At 40.2% G+C, this 26079-nt stretch overlaps 1 protein-coding gene across 1 annotated transcript in view; it reads right to left on the bottom strand.

The window, feature by feature from the left end:
* Positions 1 to 8822: 8822 nt before the first annotated feature.
* CLVS2 (clavesin 2) overlaps positions 8823 to 26079 on the bottom strand; it is a 35312-nt gene continuing 18055 nt past the window's right edge. The window contains exons 3-5 of the mRNA XM_035110688.2: positions 16572 to 16682; positions 13792 to 14012; positions 8823 to 9307 (exon numbers count right to left, since the gene is read on the bottom strand). Of these exons, the coding sequence (XP_034966579.1) occupies positions 9220 to 9307; positions 13792 to 14012; positions 16572 to 16682 (420 nt within the window). The 3' untranslated portion in view covers positions 8823 to 9219. The remainder of the gene's footprint in view (positions 9308 to 13791; positions 14013 to 16571; positions 16683 to 26079) is intronic.

Raw genomic sequence — 26079 nt, 5'->3', positions numbered from 1 at the left:
TTAACATCCGGGGGGGGGGGGATTCCCAGCTGGAGCCTTTAGGGTGCTGTTGAACTACAGTGCCCAAGGAAACAGGCAAAAGTGGTAAAGTCCTATGCAAGTACAGATTGCCTTGAGTTCTGGCACAGGGAACTTGGGCATCACAGTCAGAATGCAGCACTTGATCTGGAAAGAATCTTGCGAAGGCCATAACAGAAGATGTATGCAACGGTGGCAAAGACAGGTGCATGGTTGAGTAAAGGGAAAGCATGCAAGCCCCCCTCATTCCCTAGCAGATTGCAAGGCACCCGAGGAAGCCACTAGACCTAGTACACAGTGTGTGAACCCATTCAGACACCTTGTCAAGGAGGAGGGGAGGGAGGCAGATAACCAGAGGGGAGAAAGATCACACTTTACGCCAAGGCTAAGGTTCCATCCCCTTTTCTTCCCCTCACCTCCTTCAAACCCCAGGAATGTTGAGCCCAAAACCTGACTGTTGTTTATTTACATTTCATGTTTTGCGCATCTACTTTTGCCCTAAGCTTGTGTTCTGCAGATATGCCCTGTCTCTCAGAAGTGTAAACCCGTATTTTAAATGAAAGATTATTATTAAGTTCTAGTTTTATTCTTTTTAATGCAGCAAGTAGGTAGGAGGTTCATCCTTGGAGAGAACATCAAATGAACGCTGAAGCTAGAAATGCTTTTGTAGCTAATTAATTTAGGATATCACTACATCCATGATGTAAAATAGGCAACCTTTATCTTTTTGATCTTGCATGCTAAAGATGCAAACCTGAGTGTTGTAAAGAGGATGTAATTAAACGTTTGCCTGCCTAAAGGAAAGAGGAATTCATATATAGCATCAGCAACATTCTTAAAGCCATCAGCTAAGCATGCGACTGTATTAAGGATGGAGAAAAATGTGTCTTGGATTAAGAACAGAAGAAGAGCCCCAGTAGATCAGCCCTACTAAACATAGTGGTTTTAAAAAATGAATTGTGCAAAGAGCTAATAGAGAGATATTATTATCTATCTGTCAAAACATTAGAGCTCTGGGGCAATCAATGAAACAAATTCTATCTGTTAGCCATAATAAATCAGAACGGGGCTTCTGTATTCAAAGGCAGTACATTTCTGATTAAGAGTGGCTTGAGACACACAACTGAAAATGGTATTCATTTCCAATGTGCTCTGTTTGTGAATGCTTGACCAGAGGGACTCTGATTTGATGATTTGATCCAGCAAAGCCATCCTCAAATACAACAGGCAGCAACGAAACAGGTTTGCCCTAGCTTCACCTTCTAGGGAGGCAGAGTTCATCCTATAGTTCCTAGACAATGCAGAACACTGCAGTACTTTTTTTTAAGCCCCCAAATCTCTTCTTCCTTTTGCACATCAAATGTTGCCTTCTTTCCCCTTTCTCCAGGGAATGTATAGTTATTTGTATATGGTTTGTTCATTTGATATGTTCTTCTGTCCTGGTGGGATTTTTATTGTGCATTGCCCTGAGCTCCTTCTAGAAGGAAGGCAATTCAGATTTATGATATGCAAACAACTTTTAAAATATAATAAGGAGGTCTGATAAAAAAATGAGTTTGGATCAAAAATAATTCAAAAATTAGCTGATGTTTATATTTAATATCATCTAAGCAACATATCATAAGGTTACTATTTTTTCTTAAAACTGTTGATTCTCAGTACTGTCAGAAAAGGAAAAAGCCATGAAAATTAAGACAAAATCAAGATGTCCTGAGCCATTTTTTCATCAAAGCTTTATTTTGACAAAATTGAAGCCATCCTTACTAATTAGCTTCAGTTGTTTATTTTTGTTCAAATATATATTGTTTATATAAACAGTGAAAAGGTTTGTTACAACTTTTCAAAGAGTCTTGCGCAAATAAATGAATTTGAAACATTCTATTCCATGTACTTATACTGATCAGTTTTGGCACAAATGTAGTACAATAAATATACGTTCTTCCCAGTCAGTACAGTGAACAAGAAAAAAGATCTCTCTCAGCAGAACTCTCATTAGCAACATGGATTTGGTCCAAATCCCAGATTCAATCACAATACAATTTTACCCTGTCAGTTTCATAGGGAGGGTCATTCTTATAAATGTGCCTGCTATTTAATATCGCCTCGGGGCACCTGGCAGGCCTCAAGCATTTCCTAATGTGATAAATACCACCTGGCACCATGTGGAGGTGCATTTTATAAGAACAGTTACCAGGTGAAATTGAAAAGGTAATGTCATTATGTCGTAACTTTCTTGTCAAAAACGAACATGGGAATGTGGTCCCTGCCTCATCTGAAAACTGGCTGGCTTTTAATAACACTGGAAAAAAATCAGTTCCATTTCCCTCTCTGAATTAACTTTTCAGTGTTTCCTTTTAAAAAAAAATCTTTCTCTTTCAAATCCAGCACTTACAGCTTTAGGTAACTTGGCTGCAATATGGTCTACACAAATTGTCGGCATCATTCACTTTCCATTCTTAACCCCATCCTAGTCAAAAATGTCACATGAACAGGTAGCACAGACGTATAACACAAAAGAGAGTGAGCATGAAAGATGCTTCTGGCTGCAATCCCATACCCACTTACTTGGGAGAATAAGCCCCATTGAGTTCAACAAGGCTTACTTTTTAGTAGGTATATGAACGATTGTGCTGCACATCACACAGAGACAGAAATACATAATGTTAGATGTGTATTTAAAAATAGCACAAAAGCCAGTGCTATTAGTAATCTATTAATCACTACAGACTAGCAGTGCTCAACTGAGAGTATGGACAAGTCATCCAACATTTCCTCTCTGAAAACATTTGCCTGATTTGCACCATTTTTCGACAGAACAGTTACCCTGAGGTGTATTTCCCCCTTTTTTGTGATGAAGTTTCCACCATCCTTATGTGATGGGCCAATGATTAATGTGTCCTACAATTTTCCAAGGTGTTGTTAATTCTCAATTCGACCACGTGGGGCAATTTCAGGAAAAGAATTGGGAAGTTACCAGCTTGACTTTTTCCACCAGCCTCAAACATTAATTGGCAAAGAATACAGATCTGAAATCTGCATGCATTTAGGCCTCAGTTTCTATTTTTCACCTGAAGAACGGTGACACAAACAACAAAAATCTTGATATAATGCCAGCACAATATGATAAGCAATGCTTTGCACATATTTATATATCTAACAGGCACTACTATACACATTAATATGGCACTTTACAGTACAAAGCTTTAAAAGAAATGACATCTCATTAGCTTGATTTCATGTTAACATACTTATGCTTAATATTGTCGTTCATGTTAATGCCATATCAGTTGCTATCAAGCGTCTAATCCAAAATAAAACCACAAAACTGCCTGGTTGCAGTTTCTGCCTCTGGGCTCATAAGCTTCTAACAAATCTTAGAAGCCTGTTGATGGCAACAAACCAAAAGGTATTCTTAGAAGCCTGTCTTTTTACTGAGATTTGGCATGAGCCAGATTCAGATATTTCATTCAGAACAGTAAGCATGTACTTAACTTAGGCTGAAATGTGACCTTGTTTCAAGGGGTTTAGTAAACCCTTTCCTACACATAACTAGATGTGGTAATAAAAGCAATGGCAATGAAGTCATGATTTGCACTGACATTTAACAGTTGCAACCCAATAGAGAGTTAGAGTCCAATCCTAACACAGCTGCCACCCATATATTGGTGTTGACCAATGTAGATGGAGGGTGTGGCGGCAGGATGGCACATATGCATATTTGCTGGGGACCACCACTTCGGGGGTGGAATCGTAGCCATGGCAGAGGTCCAGATGTGCCCTGAGGAGCAGAAAGCTACCATTCTCCCCAGAATGTTTGGGGTTATTAAAAACCACAATAATAGAAGCTTAGCTAGAACTGGGAAAGGTACCACCAAGACCAAGAGGATACCAGAATGTGTATCAAGCAGTCAAGGAAGCAAAATGGAAGTGTTGTCGAAATGAGAACAAAAAGGAATGTAAACTTTGGCAAAAGAAATGCAAGTAGACAATAATGGATGGAAGGAAAAATAATAATTTAAGAAGCATGTTGTTTAAAATGTTGAACCCAACAATTTCCAAGAAGAAAAACACCAGGAGCAGAGAGGTAATTGGATGTTTAGACAGCAGAGGAGTTAAAGGCCTGCTAAAAGAGGAAAATGAGACCGTAGAGAATCTGAATGAATTGTTTGCATCTGTTTTAACTGTGGAAGATGTAAGGCAGATCCCTGTGCCTGAACTAACTTTCTTGGGAAGGGAGTCAGCATCTGAGGCAGTGGTGACAAAAGATGAAGTCGTAGGCTTTACTAAGAAATAAAATGAACAACTCACTGGGTCAGTGTGGAATCCACCCAAGAGTTCTCTCAAATGTGAAATTGCTGATCCTGTAACAAAAATGTGCATCATGTGTTCTTATGTGAGATTTAAGGCTGAACCTCCAGTCCGTGGCTGCTCTAGGATATGATAGTCAAAACAATCACTTTGCCAAGGATCTAGCTCTCAGTATGTTTTAGTTTATATTTCAGACAAACATGTAAAATAGGTACAGGATGTTCCTAAACTGCTTTTGAGGTTGTACCCAAGGATGGCTCAATTAGTAAGATTTTTATCATGTCCTATATTCCTTTAGATCACCTCTATCAAAGGGGTCGGCTTTCTCGTTTAAAGGACTTTTTCTACTGGCATCATAAGCCTTCTTGAATTCATAAAAGGAAGAAACCTGCTCAGGAATAAGCTATTAATTTCCCTCAACCACCTCTGAAAATCTGCTGCAGAATTAATTTGTGGCTATGGGACATAGTGCGCCTAGAATCTGCTGGTGCTCTCTGAAGACCCGATTTTGTACGACGAGAGTACTTCCTTTTGGAACATATCAGTTTATTCTCAGCAAAATATGGAGGCTGAATTATGTAAAATCATGGTGTTACCTCCTGAGAGGACTATCTGAGTGTTCATTACAGCAATAGCTGAATAGGCATCACAATGCATTTCAGAAATTGCACATAGAGACAAGAATTCAAATGCAAAAATAAAACTAAAATGAGCCACTTAGTATACAGAGGTTTCATGAGGTAAGATTGATTTTTTCCTTTATGAAGTTTCGTGAAGATTGCAAAAATAATAACCTTTAGAGATGCCATCATATACCCATTTTCTATACCTAATATCCAGTGAGTAGACCTCGATGGGATTGTGCTGTTAAAAGTGAGTTGCACTGCAATTCTAACCATGACTACTCAGAGGTAAGTCCTATTGAATTCAGCTGGGCTTATTCCCAGGTAAGTGAGGCCAGGATAACAGCCTTAATGAAATTCAGCTTTTGTAAAGTGGAATTAATAAAGCTATGCTCAGTCACACCAGCAGCAGTTCTGTCTGTGTACATTCAGAAACTGTCAACTGTGGCTTAAGCGCCACTGACTTGACTGAAGCTTAAATATGGAACATGTTAACTCTGGGCAAATTAGTTCTGACACTGCAAGAAAAAAGATCTTTTTTTTTTTTTGCTCTAAATGAGAGTGATTCAACCTATGAAATAAACCCACCTATAATCCATTTCCTGACAGCATATATATGGAAGGAATCATGGGGACAGGCCCTAGTGATACATAACACAGTATTTGAGGCTTGAATTCATTTATCCCCCGCCCCCTAGGCTTTCTGAATAAAAGCTTTTTGCCAGAGAACAAGGATTTATAGGGAAACAGATGGTACACTGACATGCATATGGTCCTGAAAGGATAGCTCCTGTAGCCCATAATGAAGTGAGCATGCTCTCCCACTCAACAAAGCCTTTGCTTAGCTCTTTCCCTACTGCCTCAGCCAGGATATTATTGTACAATGAGACACTGGCTGTAGCGTAATTCCAGGGTTCCCGGAGCTTCCTATCTCTATCAACGTGTGCATTTGGCAGATCTCAAATCTTAAGACTTCAAAGTGACTAGCATACCATATAACACAACATCTCCCAACTTTAACCACCAGAAAGATCATTCATTCACCACCTACCCAGATCTACTGTATGTACACAACACAGTTGTGTACAGATGCCATTATTCATTTCACAGATATAATTTCGGAGCCATGCATTATATGTTGCTGCCAATGTGGTTTGATGAAATTGCGTAATAGGTGAGCTGATCTCTTAACTGGATTCCATAGGCCACATGGCAGACCAACTCTGTGCTATAAAGATGTCTGTGAACATGACATGAAGCCTGACAACATAAACCCCACTCTATGGGAATCCCTTGCAGATGACTGCAGTGCCTGGAGATGGGCAGTCAAGTCGTGTATCCATAGCATAGGAGAAATGACCTCTGGGAGGATCACAGAGAGAAGAAACACCATGGTGTGTCTGCAACAGCACAACCGGGCATCATCATCTGCCCCAGCTGCAACAGATCATGTCTCTCCTGCATCTACAGCCACAGTAAGTGTTGCAACCTGCCAACAGTTTGATCTCACCGGTAAAAGAACACTTGTCCGTTGTCTTCCGAGACAGACAGGTGCCAACTACAGGTGTGTTTCATCTTTGTTTTTAACACCAGACACTTTTTTGTGCTGCACCAAGATCTCTTGTCCTCTTGTCTGGCATCGCTACAAATGTCTGCACCTGCAGTTAAGCTTATCCACTATAGAGCTGAGAACAAATTATCATTTCATTTTGCCTAACATGTTTTCTGTACCAAATTGTCTAACTCTTATCAGTTTGGAATCATAAGGATCCCAATCATTAAACAGCTTGCTCATTCCTAAGGAGCCATGCAAAAAGGTATTAGTGCTATACAGGGAACTTCTAAAGTTAGAGACCCAAGCTTCAATTTAGAAATAACACATATCTAATCAAATTACTCCATGGGAACTGATGTAGAACCCCATGTAGAGACATGCAATGTTCTTACTGCTGATGTTGCTAAAGGTTCTGCAGCTGTATTTCTAGGAAAACTCTGAGGCTGCAGTCTTGTGATATGTTAGGCTGCTTACGTACCACCAAGGGTCAAACCAGATACAGTTGCTGGTCCTGGCACATATGCTAGCTAGCCTAGATTGGCCATGGCTTCCTGTTAAGTGTTTATTCAGTGAGATGGCCCAAAGGCAATTGATATCATAGAATAGGCAGTCATTATTTAAAGATCACAGCCTTCAACTTAAGATCTCTGGATGTGATAAGCATAGGTCTTGTCAACGACAAGCCATTCCTGTCAAAAACAGGTTCCCTTTTGGTTAATGCATTCATCATAGTGTTCCCACTATGAAGGCTTCCATGCTTAATAGATAGGTTGCTTGTTTACCATGTTATTAGAATGATGAATGCTCCAATATGTAACCAAGCGTAATGCTCTAGCCTGCAAAGAACACCATTGTCATAATTTAAATAAGGAAAAGAAAAATTAAGCCAAATAAGAATTTCTTAACTGTGGATCCAGCAGTCCATTAAGTGGTCTAGAATACACTACAGCCTCGCATCATTTTAACACTAGCTTGCAGTGGAAATCAATGATAGCAGACATGCGTATGGTGTCTCAACAGAGTATCTGAATTACACAAAGACAGTACAGGCAGAATGTATTTTGATTTCTCTTTCCCCAAGAATTATCTGAAGGTTGTCTCTGAATGGTATGGAGGCGATTTAAAACAAACAAGCCATTCTACTGTCTTGAAACTGAAGATTTTCATTGGGAACACAATCTGTCGCAGCATTAAGCCTGATCTTAGGCATCTTAAATATCCAATAATTAATTCCAATATATTTCTTCAGAGCCCTTAAGAGTTTGGTAGTAACATTTTGGTTTTTTTGCAAGAAAGAGATCTTGTCATTCCTGTTCAAGTGGCATATTAAATTCTGATGACAGAGATCTGTATAGTTGTAGGGTACATTCTTGTCTTGATGTACGGCGAAAATACACAAGCATATCAGCACACATCAAAGATGAATATATACCCCTAAACTACAGCTGACCGTGTTCAGTCCACTTTAGGGACTGTTTAGTCTTTTGAGGTAAAAATGTATTTTCTGTCTAATATGGCACATGTTTCATCTACACAATTACATCACAAAACAAAAGATGGCGTTAGCATGGTATTGTACTACACCGTACTTATAACAATTAAACCTTGCTCAAAGTAGGATGCTGTACTTAATCTTTTACTATGTTAACGATGACATTGTCTTAATATACAATCTATAATAAACTCTAAACACACCAAATAGGTATGATTTGTTTTTATAAATCCTTGATTACATATACTTATCTACCAATGACACTTTATATGTAGAGAGTGGTAAAAATATATAGATATGTATTCAGACTTCAGTTTTGTAAGTTTTAGAAATGCATCAATCTGTTGCTACTGAGTATTATGTGTGGAATGCTGAGCATTACTACAAATGGTCCAGTCAAGGAGGAAAGTTCTCAAATGGGGACCAGATAAGAGGCAGATGCTTTGAGATCCACCTTATGCTCAGGACCTAAATGGGTCTCAAAACCCCGAACTTAGTATTAAAAGATTAAAAACCAGTTGTCTTATATGCCAAAGAATGCTGCTTGGCTCCCTGTGTCTATACCTTCTTTTTTTCTTCTCTCTCTCTCTCTTTCTTTCTTTCTCTCTCTCTCTCTCATATGGTTTCTAGTCTCCGTCATGAATCTCAGCAATGTCTGTGAAAGACAATCTGATTGACAGGTAACATCACACCAGTTACAACGATGTCTACAAGACCCTATATCTTCTCATTTAAAGGGAAAATGTTGGAACAGAATAAAGCAGTCCATATGAAAGGTGTAATATGGCTTTGTATAAAAAGGATGAACGTTACTTAGGTCTGATTTCTTTCTTTCTTTTTTCTCAGAGTGCTTTTCGTTCTTTTACAGTGCATTCAACTGGCATATTTTAATAGCCACTCTTTTTTCCCTTTTCCTGTACTACATCCCTACCATTACTTACAAATGCAAAGAGAAGGAATAGACTCTATTTACAAACAGGTTGGCACTTAACAGAATATATTATTGATATTTGCTCCTTTTCATCTTCTTCCTTTCCACCCTGTTTTCCAGCCCAGGGCACACATGTTCCAGGCTGACTGGCAAAACCTGCTGCCTCATTACGTTATGCTACATTAACATGAAAAATAGGATTCCGGCTGGTACACATTCTCCTCCCAATGGTTTGCTTGTTGCCGAAAGGCAATACCTTCCACCCCAATTCATGTTCGATGCTCAGACATTGTTAGTCAAGAGAAAGCAAGGGCTGCATGTTTTCTTCTTCATTTTTATCCATGCGCTTTAACACTCCAGGGTCCACAACTGACTGAGACCTGTGGGGGAAAAAGTATTTTTTTAAAGACAAATGAAAATAGACTTCATTTATTTATTTATTTATTTGAAAGCTAGCCAGTATCCAGAAAATTGCTTGGGAAATATGGTGTGATACCTACAACCAGTTTATATTTCATATTTAAGGATGTACACCTATCCTCCACACGCTATATCAGGGGTGGGGAACTGTGGCCCTCCAGATGTTGTTGGAAATCGATGCCCATCAGACCCTGCCAGCATGGCCAATAATAACAAAATTGTCGTTATTAATAGTCACAGATGATGGCAGCTATAGTCCAAGAACACCTAAAGGGCTACAGCTTCTCCATACTTCCTCTAAAGAAAGCTGGTAAACTTTTCTCAGGACAGAGTCAAAAAAATTTTTTTTGAGGTTTGTCACCCCAGAATGCTACCTTGAGATACAAATTCTGTCTACGCTAACAGATAAATCACTTTCAATCATTATTTCACAACAAAGAATTCTAACAAAGAATACCTTTTTGGGTCATTCACATGCCATTCTGTTGATTGAAACTGATCCACCCACCAAAGAGAACAACACTGAATTCTTTATATTAGGGATCACCAAGGTGGTGCCCTCCAGATGTTGTGGACTATAACTCCCGTCAGCCCAAGTTAGAATGGCCAATGGAGTCCAGCAACATTTGGAGAGCACTCTGTTGGGTACCCTCAAGTTTACATGATCACTTACTCCATGATAAAAACATATAGAAGTTAAAGGCTTCTGATCTTGCACAAATCAATGAACTTCAACATCCAATTTACTCATTTTGGATACAAAAATAAGTCAGGTGTTGAAATAATGTGAGAAACATTAGTTATACAAATGGAATGGAATTCATTGGTGTGTGCAAGCAGAAGGCATATTGAGCAACCAACCTTTCTCTTCATCTGCAGCCCCCTGTACCCACAAAGCCCCTCCAGCAGGTCAGTGGGCTCCTGTGTGGTCTGGGACTGCACCAGGAGGGGAAATCACTGGGCAAAAGTATCATGTTCCAGATGGGGCAAAAGCATCTCTACCAAACAGGCAGCAGGCTACCCTCCAGAAGAGAAGAGCCAGAGTTCCAAGTAAGTAATTCCTAGCATAGTTAAAGTTATGGTTTTCCCAGTAGTGATGTATGGAAGTGAGAGCTGGACCATAAAGAAGGCTGATCGCTGAAGAATTGATGCTTTTGAATTATGGTGCTGGAGGAGTCCCATGGATTGCAAGAAGATCAAACCTATCCATTCTGAAGGAAATCAGCCCTGAGTGCTGACTGGAAGGACAGATCCTGAAGCTGAGGCTCCAATACTTTGGCCACCTCATGAGAAGAGAAGACCCTCTGGAAAAGACCCTGAGGTTGGGAAAAATTGAGGACACAAGTTGAAGGGGACGACAGAGGACGAGATGGTTGGACATTGTTCTCGAAGCTACGAACATGAGTTTGACCGAACTGCGGGAGGCAGTGGAAGACAGGAGTGCCTGGCGTGCTCTGGTCCATGGGGTCACGAAGAGTCGGACACGGCTAAATGACTAAACAACAACAAATTCCTAGCACGTTTGAGCTAAATTCCCTTCCAGTCTTTTGTGTTTCAAAAGGCCTTATTCCTGAACAAAAATGCACACATGTCTATAGGGGTATGTGTCCTGAGCAAGTGCAGAGACATCAACTTAATTCACAGGATGGGAGCTACCTATTAGAAGTGAAACTGTTATGGATCAAAGAGGACAAGCCGCCCTGTGATCTTGTGATAAAGGATGGTATATAAATCCGATAAATAATAAAAATAAAAATAAAATACTGACTGTAGAAATATCAGATTAAAAAAACACATATCTGAATTCAATGAATGTTACAAAAAATAGGTTTACTAGCTATTACTGAAGTCAAGCAAGGATTTCCATGCACTGGTGCTGGCAGTAAGGTGAAAACGGTCTGTTACTGAGGAAAGGGGATTAGATTTCATACAAAGCCATGCCAGCTGCCGGCTGCTGGCAGTGGAATATTTCCAACACACCATCTGGCTAATAGTGCTCTGAAACTGGCATCACATGCTACCTAGAGGCCCTACTTGGCCTTTTCAAGAGGAGCATTAGCAGGCACCCAAAACAGTATTTACCCCAAAGCCATGGAGCAGAATGATTCTTGGCTGAAGCAATACTTGTGCCAGCTTCTTGAGATTAACTTGACCACTAGCCGAGGTACAACAGAAAAGATTAATCTACAGTACTTGACTAATGAAACAAATTGGTTGTAGATCTCTGGTGGGTGGCTTGGAAATGCCAAAGGAGGATATTAAAAACATGAGTAGGTGGATGAGCTCAGGCTGTGGCTTAGAAAGAAAGGATTCAAGCAGATACTTTGGGATAGTGACACATGGCGGCACCCCTTGCACTTGAACTTAAATGGACTGACAACCAGCCAGCACTAATATTTCTGACAACACAAAGGGAAACATGTTACCCTATTATCACACTGAGCAAGGACAGTTTACTCCAGCAAAGCTGGTCAACTAGCAGAGAACAAAGCTTCAGAGTTCATGCAGCTACATTCCATTAACACTTTTTTCATCAGAAAGAAACTGCAGTTTTTTCTCTAAAATCCTCCCTTAAATGATGTAATTTAATATTTGTTACTGATGTTGTAGAATTGGATAGCTTCAGATCTCAGCATAATAATGTAGTCACATATGTAATTCCTAACAATACTGTCTAACCTGTTATTGAGAGGTTATTTCTCTGGTTCCTAAATTTCTGAACTCTGTTGCACACAGCGTGGCTTGCACAGGTGTAGCAAATGAGCAATGTCTGACAAGTTGGGCATATCTCGTTGGGCTTGCTTTGCTGCATTTGTGTTTCAATTCCATAGCTTTTGTTCTTCCAGCATAATGCCTGAAGGGGGAATTAACTTGGTTCCCCCATGATAATATCTGATATCTGTGTCCCAATGGGTTGCCCTCCACATCTGGAATCACACAACACTCCACAGGGCTGGTATGAAAGTGCCATGACCTGCAATAACTTCACACCATCCCGCCTGCTCCCTTAGATCAGAAGGAGAGGCCATCCTCTGTGTCCTGCTAAATGTGGAAGCACAGCTGCATGGGACAAAAGAGAGGAATTTCTTAGTGGTGAGCAGCTGGAGCATGAAACGTGGATGGAGAGAATCTGACTGGCTCTCAGACTACCAGGTAGTACGAGCAAAGGGAGAGGAGAAAGGGAACTAATTCCACCCACCCACCCAGTTCACTGGCAGCTCTAGCAGCCTGGACACTGATGAGCTGTAGCTACTGGGAAGAGTGATGAGGTGTGTCCGTTGCCAATTACTGGATAGCCCACCTGCTTTTGTTTGTTTCACTGCTTTTGTTTGTTTCTTGGATGGAGATTGCTTGCGAGGGGGTGGTTCGTACTCCTTTTGGGGAACAGAAGGGGGGCTGCTGCCCACACACCTTGGTGACAAGGTGTTTGCTGCAGTATGGTTCTGTCTGTAGGTATTTCTATTGGATCAATGTCCTCTTGTTTTCTGGGATTTGTATTTCAATCAGTAAAGTAAATGATTATTGAGGCCATATGTGCAGAGGGGTGAGGGTGAATGTTTAGCCTGTGTTTTAGCTGCTGTTTTGCTAGTATTGTTTTATAATTACCTATGATCATGTGATTGTTGATTTGTTAATGGTATTATATGCCTTGGTGGGGTCAGCTCTAAATGGCCCAGACATTGTAATTGTAGCTTAGAGCTGTGGCTGTTCTTTATTGTTGGTAAGCCACATTGGGACTCCTTTGAATGGAAGGTGGCATAGAAATACATGGTCAATCAAATCAATGAAGTGCATTTGGTCCCTGTCCATCACTACTTTCTGTTCTGGCAGGCTTTTATTATATGAGGCAGACAATATTTTTATGATCTTTTTAAACTGCTGATTCCCCCCCCTCTCTTTGTCATTAATGAAAATGTAATGTTCTATGTTGCAAGCTGCCTTGAGTGGAGTTTTCTTTTTCCACTTCAAAACGCTTTAATACAAAACAACGAATGTCACTGCATCAAAATGCATTACAATTTAATGGAATGGCTAAATTACATAGGGGAAGGACCATAGCTCATGCTTTGCATGCCAAAAATCTCAGATTATATTACTAATATCTCCAAGTATATAAAGAATGCTGCTTGAAAACCGGCTGCCAGACAGTGTCAACAGTAATGAGCTAAATGGACCAACATTGACTGAGTCATAAGGCAGCTTCCTATGTTCCTATGATATCATATGCTACTGTCCTGGCACTCAGCAGAAGTCCTTCAGGCTAGAAAATCATCTACATGAGAGATAAGCTACTGACATGCCCTTTAGAAGTTTGGGACTCCGACTCCCATCAACCCCATCCAAGCATCATCAATGGTCAGGAATTGTAGTCCATCCAAAAATCTGGAGGGTACCATTTTGTCTACACCCTTCTTTTCTGTTTCAACAGGCCTGACTAACTTACCGCTTCATGGATTTGGGAGACAGGTCCTTTTCGACTTCTTTTGCAGAAGTGTTGTACGAGTCCACACTGTATTCGCTGTCGTCGTCGTATTCATGATCAAGCAGCGTTCTTGCCCATGTGCCCATATCGTAAGGCGGCAGCATTCCACCAAATTCAGAAGGCAGAATCTCAGGGTGGATTAGCTGGTGCAGGCTGTTGAGGTTATTTCCATGGAGAAATATCTGTTAAAGGGAGGAATCAAAGACATTACAAGCCAGCACCTTCAGTGGATAGAAGTCCTTTCTCACATGGCAAATCCATGCAGGATTTTCAAAAAGCAGCTATGTTGGGGATGTCTGATGTTCAACGAGGAAAAGTAAAAAAATATCCCACTAGTGCACGCATCTCATTCTATGGATCCTAGCTAATACATGTATGTGTGTAATGTATATGTATATAAGCTCTGCTAAACTCTAAGGCATGTTGCATTTTAGGACCACTTAAAGGGTTCTAATTTATTAGAAATCATGTGTACTGGATTGTACCCAGTGCGATCAGAAGTCCACATACCTCTTCCCCAATGTAGCCTCTTGTGCCCACTGAAAAGCCTCTCCAAGGGCAGGCATTATCAAGTATGGCCTGAGGTGTGGGGCAGGAGGGTACAAAAGGGAAGGAGGATTGCCAAAATTAGGTTGAAGTAGCTACCGGTAGTGCAAGCAAATGGTTGCAAAGATACTTCTTGGTACATGTGGACTTCCATTCACACAGCACTGGATACAAACCCGCTGGGCAGAATTTTAAAATTCGGACCACTTCCAGTGCATCTCATGCCGGAATAAGTTTCATGCAGCTGACACTTTGTGGCAGAAGCTGAAGGGAGAATGCAAATATATCCAGCAAGATGGCTTTTCAGTGTGTGTGTATGTTTATATTAAAAGAATAGGCAATCATAGGTTCGTAAGTGACCCCAAATATCCCCAAGCATATTTTCCAGACTAAAAAAAAATCAAGAAATCTGACATGTGGCCGAGAAACACTACAGTGTTTTTGGAGAGAAAAACCCAGAATGACTTGGATAACAACAGCAGCTCTGCTCCTCAGAAATCTAAGATAAACCACAGCACCCCGCCAGGGTCTTTTTAAATATCCTACTGGGTGGTATCTGTGATGTGTCTCATGGAATTTATTTCTTCTTCCTTTGTCAAATTCCACTTGCTCCGACTACAGCAGGAAATGGTTAATTCAGCTACATCTCATTTTGCTTCTAGATACCGTTAGTAGCTGCCATCTAGCTAGCCTTTTCATGTACCCTCAAGGGCTCCAGCATGTACAGTGGAACTTTCTTTTCTTTCCCTTCAAAGAATAGTGCTACTTAGCATGTCATTTCAAGCTGCTTTTGAATTTCCTATGGATTTCAAAGGCAGCGCATGAATGTGGTGCAAGGGCTGTTCTTGGGAAAGGGATGGGGGGAAAGCCCTAACACCTATGAGTTGGGTTTTCCTGCTGGTGTACTTTCCTGGAGTTTGATTAGTGTCCACATCAAACAAATTGGTACACTGGACTGATGAAAATTGGCAATGAAAACACAGAGTGCTGCAGTCATTATAATCAATGCCCCAGAGTCCAACCACCATTTCTCTTTTAAGCCAGCAGGTAAGGTTTCCAGTTATGACTCTTGTGAAAATGTACATCGCCATATGTTAAAACACAGGCATCGTATTTTTGTTAAGTTAGCATGAGCCACTCATGGCATTATAACTTTGACTAGTCAACATAGTATTCTGTACCAGCTGATACTTCTGACTATCATCTGCAGAGATGATATTCAGAAGTATCAGCTGGTACAAAATATTATAGTCCAGTTATTGATGGGGTGCTTCATGGGAGTATTTTACTCCAACGCTTCACATGTCGGCTGCTTATAGCGTTAGGCATCTCAATAAAAGTAATAGGTTAGGAACCTGCACCCAACATAACCAAGATTTGTGAAAATGTACATTCCCATAAGTTAAAACACAGGCAATTTGATGATGTCCCATTTCATGACAGCTTCTTTATTAACTGACACGCAGCATTTTAAAACTATGCTCACTGAATTAGGTTCAGAACATTTTAAAGCACTGTAAGAAGAAGAGAAGAAGAGTTTGGATTTGATATCCCGCTTTATCACTACCCGAAGGAGTCTCAAAGCGCTAACAATCTCCTTTCCCCTCCTCCCCCACAACAGACACCCTGTGAGGTGAGTGGGGCTGAGAGACTTCAAAGAAGTGTGACTAGCCCAAGGTCACCCAGCAGCTGCATGTGGAGGAGCAGAGACACGAACTGGTTCCCCATATTACAAGTCTACCGCTCTTAACCACTACACCACACTGGCTCTCACACTGTAAAATCGGGGCAAGCTTTGATTGATCAAGGAACAGTGTTTAAAGGTGAATTTGTTTAGTCTCTGTTATCATCTGGATGCTGCAGTCTATTAGTATCAATGTTTTATCTCTTACATGAAATATATTTACAATTGTTCTTACTCTTTTAAAAATATGATTACTGTATTATGACTTTGCAAAGCTTCCTAATATATTGGAAGTTAAAACTCTTAATAGAACAACAGAAGCCATTCCCCATTGGCACATTGCATGATGAGACAAACATAGTTTTAGAATGAGTGAATGTGTTTCATAAGGAATTTATTTCAATACTAGGGGCACTGCCTCTGCTGCTTGTGTTGCTTGCCAATCAAAGTGATCAATCAAGAAACAAAGAACAATTTTGCAAAGCCATGCAAACAAACAAGAGAAAAATACCCTTTTCCTTGTCTTTTCCTTCAAAAATGGCCGTATAACTGTATAGAGGGCATGGATGTACCATGGTTGATTTACAAAATGAATTCCTCCAAAGCGAGCTGGAAAACTGTCCTAGGATATAATATATATAAAAGATGGTTAGTGGACTTGTTTTATTCATCACAGTTGCAATTTGCTTCCTTCTCATCGCAAAGTGTACCCTCACACAACCTTGTACAGTAGGTTTGGCTGAGATTTTGGCTAGTGCAATCATGCTTGAATGCGAATCTGAATCCAGACCTTCTCACTCCAAATCCAATATTCTATTGGCAATTATCACACCTACGTCATTTCATGCATGGCATTTGAATTCTCTATCCTAAAATGTAGCCACGTTATTTCATACATAAATGGCAAAGAACAAAAGTAAGGTAATATTTAAAGAATGAAATTTCAATTTTTCATTTCAGGATAGCAAGAACCAAGATGCCCAATTTCCTGTCAGTAGCTCTCTCTCTCTTTCAGATAAAGAGATACAAGATTTGCCATCACAAGTTGTTTTCCCCATCCATGTACCCAAATTCACTTTCGTTTATCTTTTATGAATGAACACTATTCTTGTTTTATATACGAGTCTTTGATTGGGGAGGGGGAACCTATAAATGTTTCAATAAATTAACACAGTAGTTTGTCCCGTTCCTCGGTCTAACAATTATATATTTGCTTTCCTATGTTTTAGATTATTAAAAGAGATGAGGGAGTTACAGGTAAATACTTACTCAGTACTCACAATATATCATAAAGCTGAAATTACATTATGTATTCTTTAAATGTGACTGTAGAATATTTATGAACCTCTGTCTATGCTGCACACTCAGAGAGATTTTTCTATAAGAAATGTAGGGAGAAAGCTTCTCTACTGAACTGCTTTCTAAATTGGCTTTGGCTGTTTCTCTACAGGCGGCTATTAAAGAAACATGAAAGAATGGAAAATGTAACCGTGCAAACCAATTTTACAAGCAATACTTGACTCTGCTGCATTACTTGGCGGCTCACAGAATCTGTGTACAGAGGGGCAGGATTCTAATCATTTTGTAAAAACCCTGGAATGTTGGGTTTTCATATTAAAATGCAAGTTCCAAGGCCTCATTGTTGCAAAAGAAAAAAGGAAATCTTGAAAACGTAACCTAGATGAACCTTCCTATCTACGTTCCATCTATCCCTCTCACTTTTTTTCACTCATGCCATGTATACACACCTCCCTCTGCACATCCATCCTCTCTGTAGAATCATAGCCTCTGTCTACAACATCTTTCCAAGTTATCACTTCAAGCACACCCCTCTCTCAACATATTGCAGTTATTGGATTAATTTTAAGCAGCAAGAGAAATGCTGTGATTTCATGAGTTTCAGCAGAGCTTTGATGATCAAGAATATCCTTTCTGGCAGGTTCCAAGTAATAACTTCAGTTATTTAAAGATTTACGCTTCAGTACAGGCACACACACCCCAACACATGTTTCACTTACGTGCAACAGCAAATACATGCAAAGCCAGGAAATATATAAATGAATTGGTTTAAACTGCAAAAAGGCATGGAAAGGGCAAAAACAGCCTGAAAAGAGCAAGAAAACGGCTAGCAATCCCAGGAACCTTTGCAACTGCAATCCCACTTTGGGGTACTGGGTCTACCCCCTTTGTTGCTATTTTCACATCATCCTCCAGTGATGAGGAAGGCTGAGAGACATCATTGCCACCATTCATGCCAGTCTGGTAAGTGCTGCTGGTTTTTAAAGTGTTTTTCAAAGGTTTTCAGAAGTTTAGAGGGTGTTTACAGGCTTTTCAGATGGTGTTCCGCACTGAATTCTGCATGGTACCTGGGAACATCACCCCCACATAAGCCTATACAGTATACCCAATATGCATTTCCATGCTTTGCTGCTATGCCCAGCTCCTGGGATATGCTCTTAAACTTTATTTATTTATGTCAAATTCTCCTAGCAAGACTGCAATCCTAAACTAATCAGCTAGGAGGAAACTACATTAAACTCAGTGGGTCTTACATCCAAGTAAAGATGTTTAGGCTACCACTATAATAACCCAGTCATTGTGTGTAAAAAAAGAAGTGTCTGATTTATTTTCGCAACAACACAGTGAGGTAGACCAGACTAAGAGATTTGTTCCTGGCAAAGTGGGGATTTTTTTAAAAAAGCAAGATTTATTGACCATTTAATTAAAAAAAGAATACATTATGTACCTTAAGTAAGTTTTTATTTTGGTATGAGCTTTCGTGTGCATGCACACTTCATCAGAGTATCTGATGAAGTGTGCATGCACACGAAAGCTCATACCAAAATAAAAACTTAGTTGGTCTTTAAGGTGCTACTGAAGGAATTTTTTTATTTTGTTTCGACTCAGACCAACACGGCTACCTACCTGTACCTTAAGTAAAACACTGAAAAAATCAACAGACTGTAAAAACAAGTAGACATAAAATTATCAAAATATAGATAAATTAACAGACTTTTAAAGAAATATAAAGATCTATCATACACAAATACACTAAAAACATGTATACATAGATATCAAATGCAGTATACATAAATATTTATTAAATACAAATATAAAAGATCTATTCCTTGCAGCTGCAGAACAAACATTGTACTGTGTGTGTAAAAGATTGGAACCTTATTTACCATATCTGCATGCAATATTCTAGTTGTACTTCACTAGCTCTTGGGGAAATTATACAAGTCATTGTGCAAAGGAACAATGGATTTTTAAATGTCAATTTAATGTAATTGCTGAATATCCATGTACAACTATATAGTAGCAAGAGCTGATTAGGGAACAACACATATAGCACTTGGAATTTTTAATGCTACAATATATTTGTACTACAATCAGGTTAACTTTTTTGTTGTTGACCGACTATCAAGATTTATGAAGAGGCTGGATCATATTCATTCAAACTTAACAGCCAAGTCTCTTATGCAGTAGACATATACCCTTTGTCACCTTCCTGCTTTCCAGTCAAGCCTGCACCATGATTATCCTGATGAACAATTCAAGCATATATGTTTTCCCAACTCTGAGGGCCTCTCTCAGAAATCATCTCACTGACTTTTTCCTAAACTTCCTGCTAAAAGATTCCCTGTTTCCCTTTTCAGCTAAACATCTTCTGATGGTGATTTCATGATTTCATTATATATTGCCCTTCCTCACATGAGAGCCCTCCTATATAAACTCTTCACCCACTTTCTAAATGTGAGGCAGACACACTTAAATGTGAAATTTTCCATGATTCCTGGGAATGCCTTGCTTTCTTATTTTCAGCAGAAGTTTAAAATGTGACTTTTATTATCTTCTTGAATCATCCACCTCTCTCCCCCCCTACAGAACACCTGAGTTGCAGATTGCATGGTCAGCAAAACAGGAAAAGCTACCTGGTGAGAGTATAAAACAGCAGAATCAGCCCTTTGATGCAGTAAGGATCATCAGTCTACAAGTGCTAATCTTCACATGTGGTTTTTCTTCTCTTTTCTCCTGAAAGCAATGTGGTACTTTGGATAAAACCTGGAGTACCTGTGTCTTTTGTTCCTATGGCAGCTTAATGGCTAGTTTATTGGATTTTCTGTTTTCTATCAGTACTACAAGCTGTGGATACAAAATCTTCAACCACACTGATGATGGTGGTGGTGTAGACTCCAGCCAGTGTTCTTAATTTGTTTTCAACTCAGAGAAGGCTTGAGGAATCCATGATGATGACTCATGAAACTGACCAACAGATCATTTCTCTGGAGTTATGTTCCTGTGTGCATTGCAGTGCCAAATCAGAAACTCTCATTCAGCTTCGTGAACCCTAACCCTAACCCTAAATCCCCAAGCTAAAATGCCGTATAGCTCATCACTGCATGAGAGCACACTTCTACCCCTGTTATTTTACAATATAAAGTTGGTCTGTGGTTGATATGACCCTAGAATGACATAACATGCAGCTGGTGCCTTTCATTCTTTCAATGAAAGAAATGGAAAAATCCAGAATCAAAAGTTTAGCTGGAGCTGTCAGATCTGTTACTGTTCTACAAACCCCTCAGGTGTACAGCTGTTGCTACACATTTCATTAGCTATGGATCACACATTTCATTACTGATGAATGAGGTTTCATAAGTTGGAAAGCTGAATGGTGTGTTTCGTGATATTGATAGATCTGCAAGAAAAAAACTCCTAATTTTTTTAACCTCACCTTTGTTCAAAATGAAGTCCTCTGAATAAACTAACTAGATTTACCCACACCTCCTGTGGGTGTGCCTTTTCATGTGTCTCCTTTTATAAGAAAAAGCTCCTCAGCTCAAGGTTCCCCAACCTGATGCCCTCTGCATGTTTTGGTTGGGAAATCCCATCACTACAGGTTGGCAAAGGCTGATAGCCTGAGGACCCAACCAAAGGAATGCCCCCCAAGCCCTGATAATTGAAGGGCTCAGCTTTCTTGGAATCATTTTAAAGTAAATACAACAGATGACAAAAAAAGGTTCTGCATAGAGGCAAGAGCAACATGAAGGAAGTGGCAAGAAACCACATAAGAGCTGACTACCTTGGGAAAGCCCTTCTGAGTAAGCTAAGAGAACCCCTACAGAAGGAATCTACCAAAATCATTGTTCTCTGCAATTCTTGCCAAGGAGGCAATTATGAATGGGAATAAAGGACAGGATGACACTTGGAAGGAAGGAAGAGCATCAAGAAAGGAACCTTACTTGCTTAGAGAGAGATAAATAGGAAGCACAAGTCTCTGCAGATTTTGCTCTCTGCAGATTTTGTTCTCTAGCTTCTTCAGCCCTGCCCCATACTCAGCTCCAGCTTCTGCCTCTGATTCTGGACTGCACTCTGCCTCCACCTTTTCCTGCTCACTAAACCCTGTTACCTCTTCAGTTTCTGACACTTCTTCCTCCCAGTCAGCCCCCTCTTCTCTGTCCCACCACCAATCCCCTGGCTCTGAACCTTCTTCCCCTGGGGGTTCCCCAGCTGGTGCCTCCCACCACTCCTTTGCATCCAGCCCATCCATTCCATCAAGCGAGTAGGCTCAGGGGCAGGGAAGACTGGGGAGTCTATTATTGGGGGTGGGGGGGGGAGCCAGCAGAGTCCAGGACAAAGAGCAGAGTTAACAGAAAAGCAACTTGTGTATTAGGAGAGAGAGCCAACCAGACCATCACAGAAAGCAGGGTGTCAGTTGGAAGAAGTGCTCAGATAAATGAGGCATTGGAGATGACAGCTAAAGCTCTCCAGGATCTGCAAGGGCAAAGCTCTTCTACTGACCTGCTAGAAGACAAGAGCTAGGGGCATTCTATCCATTTCAAGCTGGAAGACCATTTGTGCTTTCTTTATGAAGTTCCTTAGACCAATATTGTTTTCGAATAGTTTTTCTCTCGGTTCTGAAGACGTAAGAGAAGTTAATACCCCAAAGAGGTCGGACGGTGCAATAAACGGTAAGAGGTGGCAGAAGTCATGGAAACGCTGTGAATTTGGTGAGATAAGGGAAGACCCATTGAAGTCAGTGAACTTGATTAATGTAAGTGCATTCATTTCAGTGGGTCTATGTGAGTGTGACTTAGTTGGATACGACCCAGATAATGAATTACAGCAAAACTGCAGGTGCTGAGGAGTAGGAGAACAGAGCAAATACTTCAGGCCACAATATAAATTGGAAGCATCAGAGAAGAAACTAGGAGCAGCGGTTTAAAGCAGTATCATTAATGGGAAAGGCAAACATAAAATGCAACACCTAGTCCTAATCTCTAAGCCACCCTACATAAAAATTGTTACATGATCACTGGGCAGTCAAAGGGGTGGCTCTGGATAAGGGGATGCACATCATTTCAGTGGGGCACAGATGGACATCCGAATGTCATTGGAGCTGAAATGTATTTTCCTAAACACTCAGGACTGAGGCACAGTATATACATAGATATATGGTGCCTTCCAGTTGCTACTGCACCCCCCCCCCTGTGTGCATGCCCATGCTAGGCATCACCCTCTGTTCTCTTACAGTGGTTTTCAGGGTGGTTGCTTTTTGAAAAATTCATTCTGCTTTTATGAAACTATAAGCTGCCTTGAATGTCATGTCTGACAGGAAGATGGCACAGAATGCCTTAAAATAAATAACATTACCAGAGCTAGATCAATGCCCAAGTGTGCAACAAAAAAGATTTACACCAGAGTGCTCCTTAAAGGGATCTGCGAGCTCAAGCTCCTCTTAAATAAATGGCATCTGCGGCACCAGCATTCCCAGAGGATGAGGCTTTAATCCCAGAATGAGAATTGCCATCTTTTCACTGAACAGTCAAGAGCCGCCCTTGGAGAAAAGAGGCATATTTTCACCAGCTGCAGGCAGCCTCCGTCAGTGAGGCCATATGACAAGCAGAGGCACAATCAAAACGGCTCTTACTTGATGCAAATTGATTCTGCTTATGCCGATCTGCCATTGACAGAGGATGCAGGTGCTGAGACAGCCTAGAGATCATGTCACCAAAAAAAAAGTCATTTTCACACCTCCGTACAGATACACAGACAAAAGGAGCCAGCAATCAAACACTTGAGTGAGTCAATAACAGGTGCAAGGTCACATGGTTGGCGGCAGTGGGGCGGGGGTGTATTCAGAGCAAATGCCAGACAAAGTGCTGAATCTAAGGCAATGTAGGCTGAAACTGTCTTCTTATATAAAGGGGGATTTAAAGCAGTGATTTTTTTTTTCTTTTGGCCCCAAACTATCAAGACTTGAGTAAATTGACATGTTTTATTTGGTGTTTATTAGTCATTTGATATAAATTTAAGGTGACAGAATAAGGACTGTATAAAGTTAATATTTCCCTTCTGCACCAAAGGCACAGAAAATCCATTTATGGTTGCAATTCTGCACACCCTACTTAGTAAAGAATATACTACCGGTATCTACTAGCAATTGTACAGGGTACTGATCCACTCCCAACTCACTTGAGCCACCCTTTCAAATATCCAAGGAGAAACAGAAGCTACCTACTGCTGGAGTTTCCTGAAATATTTTCTTGTCAAACTAATGCCCGCCAAGTACATATCCTCCAGCTTGTAGGGGCATATCTAGAAGTAGTTTCAGCAAAAATGCACTGTAAGCTGCAAATGCAGTATTATCTTTTTACTCTACCTAATATTGGCAATTCAAAACCATGCAATGTTCTGAATGCATGGTTTCAAAAATAATGTCCCTTGTCTAGGCTTCTTCTAAGAAGCAACAGTGCAACACTTTTCTACTTCCATGACACATCTAAAACTGAAGTACTAACAACATATGTAGAATGAGATCATGCAGCATTCTATGGCAGCAATCCGCACCTGGTTAAAACCAGTAACAAAATTCTTTAAAAGCTCTCAATAGTTTTGGATTGGAAATTCTGGAAAAGTAACCCTCAAAAGTATCTTTAAAATTCAGCTTAGATTCCAACTTGAGCTATTTTCTTTGGTCTAAAATTCCTCCCTTAGCTTCACATAATGTTTCTTTGCATCCTGAAGTTGTAAGAAAATTTGCTGTGTACTTTTTTCCTTTGTTTTTAAGGCAACTAGGAATGGTTGCATTTGCTTAATAGAATGAACAATGAGTCAAGAACTGTAAATTCAGCAGTGAGTTATCACAATTAATAAACTGAAGTGAAATGCTGGCTATGCCCCAGAAATGCGTACTTCTTTTGAAATCTTCAGAAAGGTCAAGTTGATTGAAATCTACCATATTCCATGGCCTGTGCACAAAAGATGTGAAAAGCTAGCATTATTTCCAGCCACGTTTATGTTCACCTTTTCCCCTATATGTGACATGTGATCAACAAGGCTGAGTTATAGGGAGCTAGTGCATGTACTGTCCTGGGGTAATTCATTCTCTTCCAGCTACATGAGTCTATAATCTTAATGATATTAGCATCCTTAGCCTAACCATTAGATGGCCAAAAACTGAGAGGGAAATTCCATGAATCAATCTGGGCCCCACAAGGAGGAAGGAAGGAAGTTTACTCAGAATTTCTTGCCCTCATTCAAATTCCAGCAGAAATCGATATAAGGGCTTAGGTTTGGGGAAGATTTATAGAAACGGCTTACTAGAATTCACAAGCATTCTGCTCGTTTTCAGCAGTCACTTATTGACTCCAAGCCATGCTTGCTCTGTCCAGAGCCCTGGAGGTGCTGAAATGCACTAATCACATAACTAAGAGACAGACTGATATCTAAAGGCTGCTGGATTGTAAGTGCATGCCCAGAAGACACAAATGGGCTATGTCCATTAGCCTAGTGATCCTGCAAAAACTTTCCTGGCACACTGAACTCCCTGAAGCATTCAGAGCAGCTCATTCTAACTGCTGACAGCTCAGCACACATTTGAACAGCACAGATTTTGTCTGAAGATCGTATCTGCAGCTGCACGCCTGAATTTAAAATGCACAGAATGCTGTCCCAGCAGTAATACATTTATGAGTTTATGGGCTTTAAATCAGCAAACATTCAGAAAGTTGCACACTATTGATTGGACAGGTTTAAATGGTTGTTCTGGAGCTGTTATCGCCTGCTGTTTAAATGCATAATTACAGAGATTAGTAGCTGTTCCAATCTACTGTCTAAATGCCTGATAAATAATAAATATTAACAAATGCACACCACATAGCTCTTCTCACATTCAAAAGAAACCACCCTCTATTGTGGAGATATATACTGAAACTTGTTTGGAAAGAAAGGTGGGAAACCATCAGGGTGTGTGTGTTTGCATCTATGCAATCAAATAGCATCACTTTATTCCAGCAGTAACTCCAACAAATGTTGTGTTTCACCTTATTACTGTCTATATTGCTAGCCAGCTCCCTACTGATTTGGCTGTGTGCAAAGTCCAGAGTAAGGTTGGAAAGTGCAAGTATGAATTCACCCTGAACTATTCCAGATGCTGAATATTCCCTTAATGATGTTTAGTTTCTTCAAGCCCATTCACACCACATGAGCATCATGCACGGTTCATTATCATAGGATTCCTTGGCTTTGGAAATGTCATTCACAAATCAGACCATCACAGGCAAATCTAATCATATTAATATATTGCCCATTAGTGAGGGCAAGTTTTGTAAGGGACAAATCTATCACTTGGAGACACCCAAAGAGTAGTTGTGGAAAGCCCAGTGGTCAATCAATAAACAAATATTTCAGGTTTTCTCAGTTGTTGTCATTTCAATTTGTTAGGTTTGATGAAAGTCATGAAGTAACTGGCATGACAGAACCTCAGGCTAATGCTGCATGCCAACTCACATAGATCTAATGGTGATCATCTTGAACCCTGTTCAGAGCTTGAATAGGTTGGATGAATTGAATGAGCATGGTGGACGTGTGTAAGGGAGCAGCATCAAATCACGGCTTCCTAATGCAGTGGTACCTCGGTTTAAGTACGGTACACAATTGGTTCCGGAAGTCTGTACTTAACCTGAAGTGAATTTTCCCATTGAAAGTAATGGAAAGTGTATTAATCCGTTCCAGGT

The sequence above is a fragment of the Zootoca vivipara genome, chromosome 3, assembly GCF_963506605.1.
Source record: "Zootoca vivipara chromosome 3, rZooViv1.1, whole genome shotgun sequence".
Lineage (NCBI taxonomy): Eukaryota > Metazoa > Chordata > Lepidosauria > Squamata > Lacertidae > Zootoca > Zootoca vivipara.
This window is presented reverse-complemented; position numbering and strand designations above follow the sequence as displayed.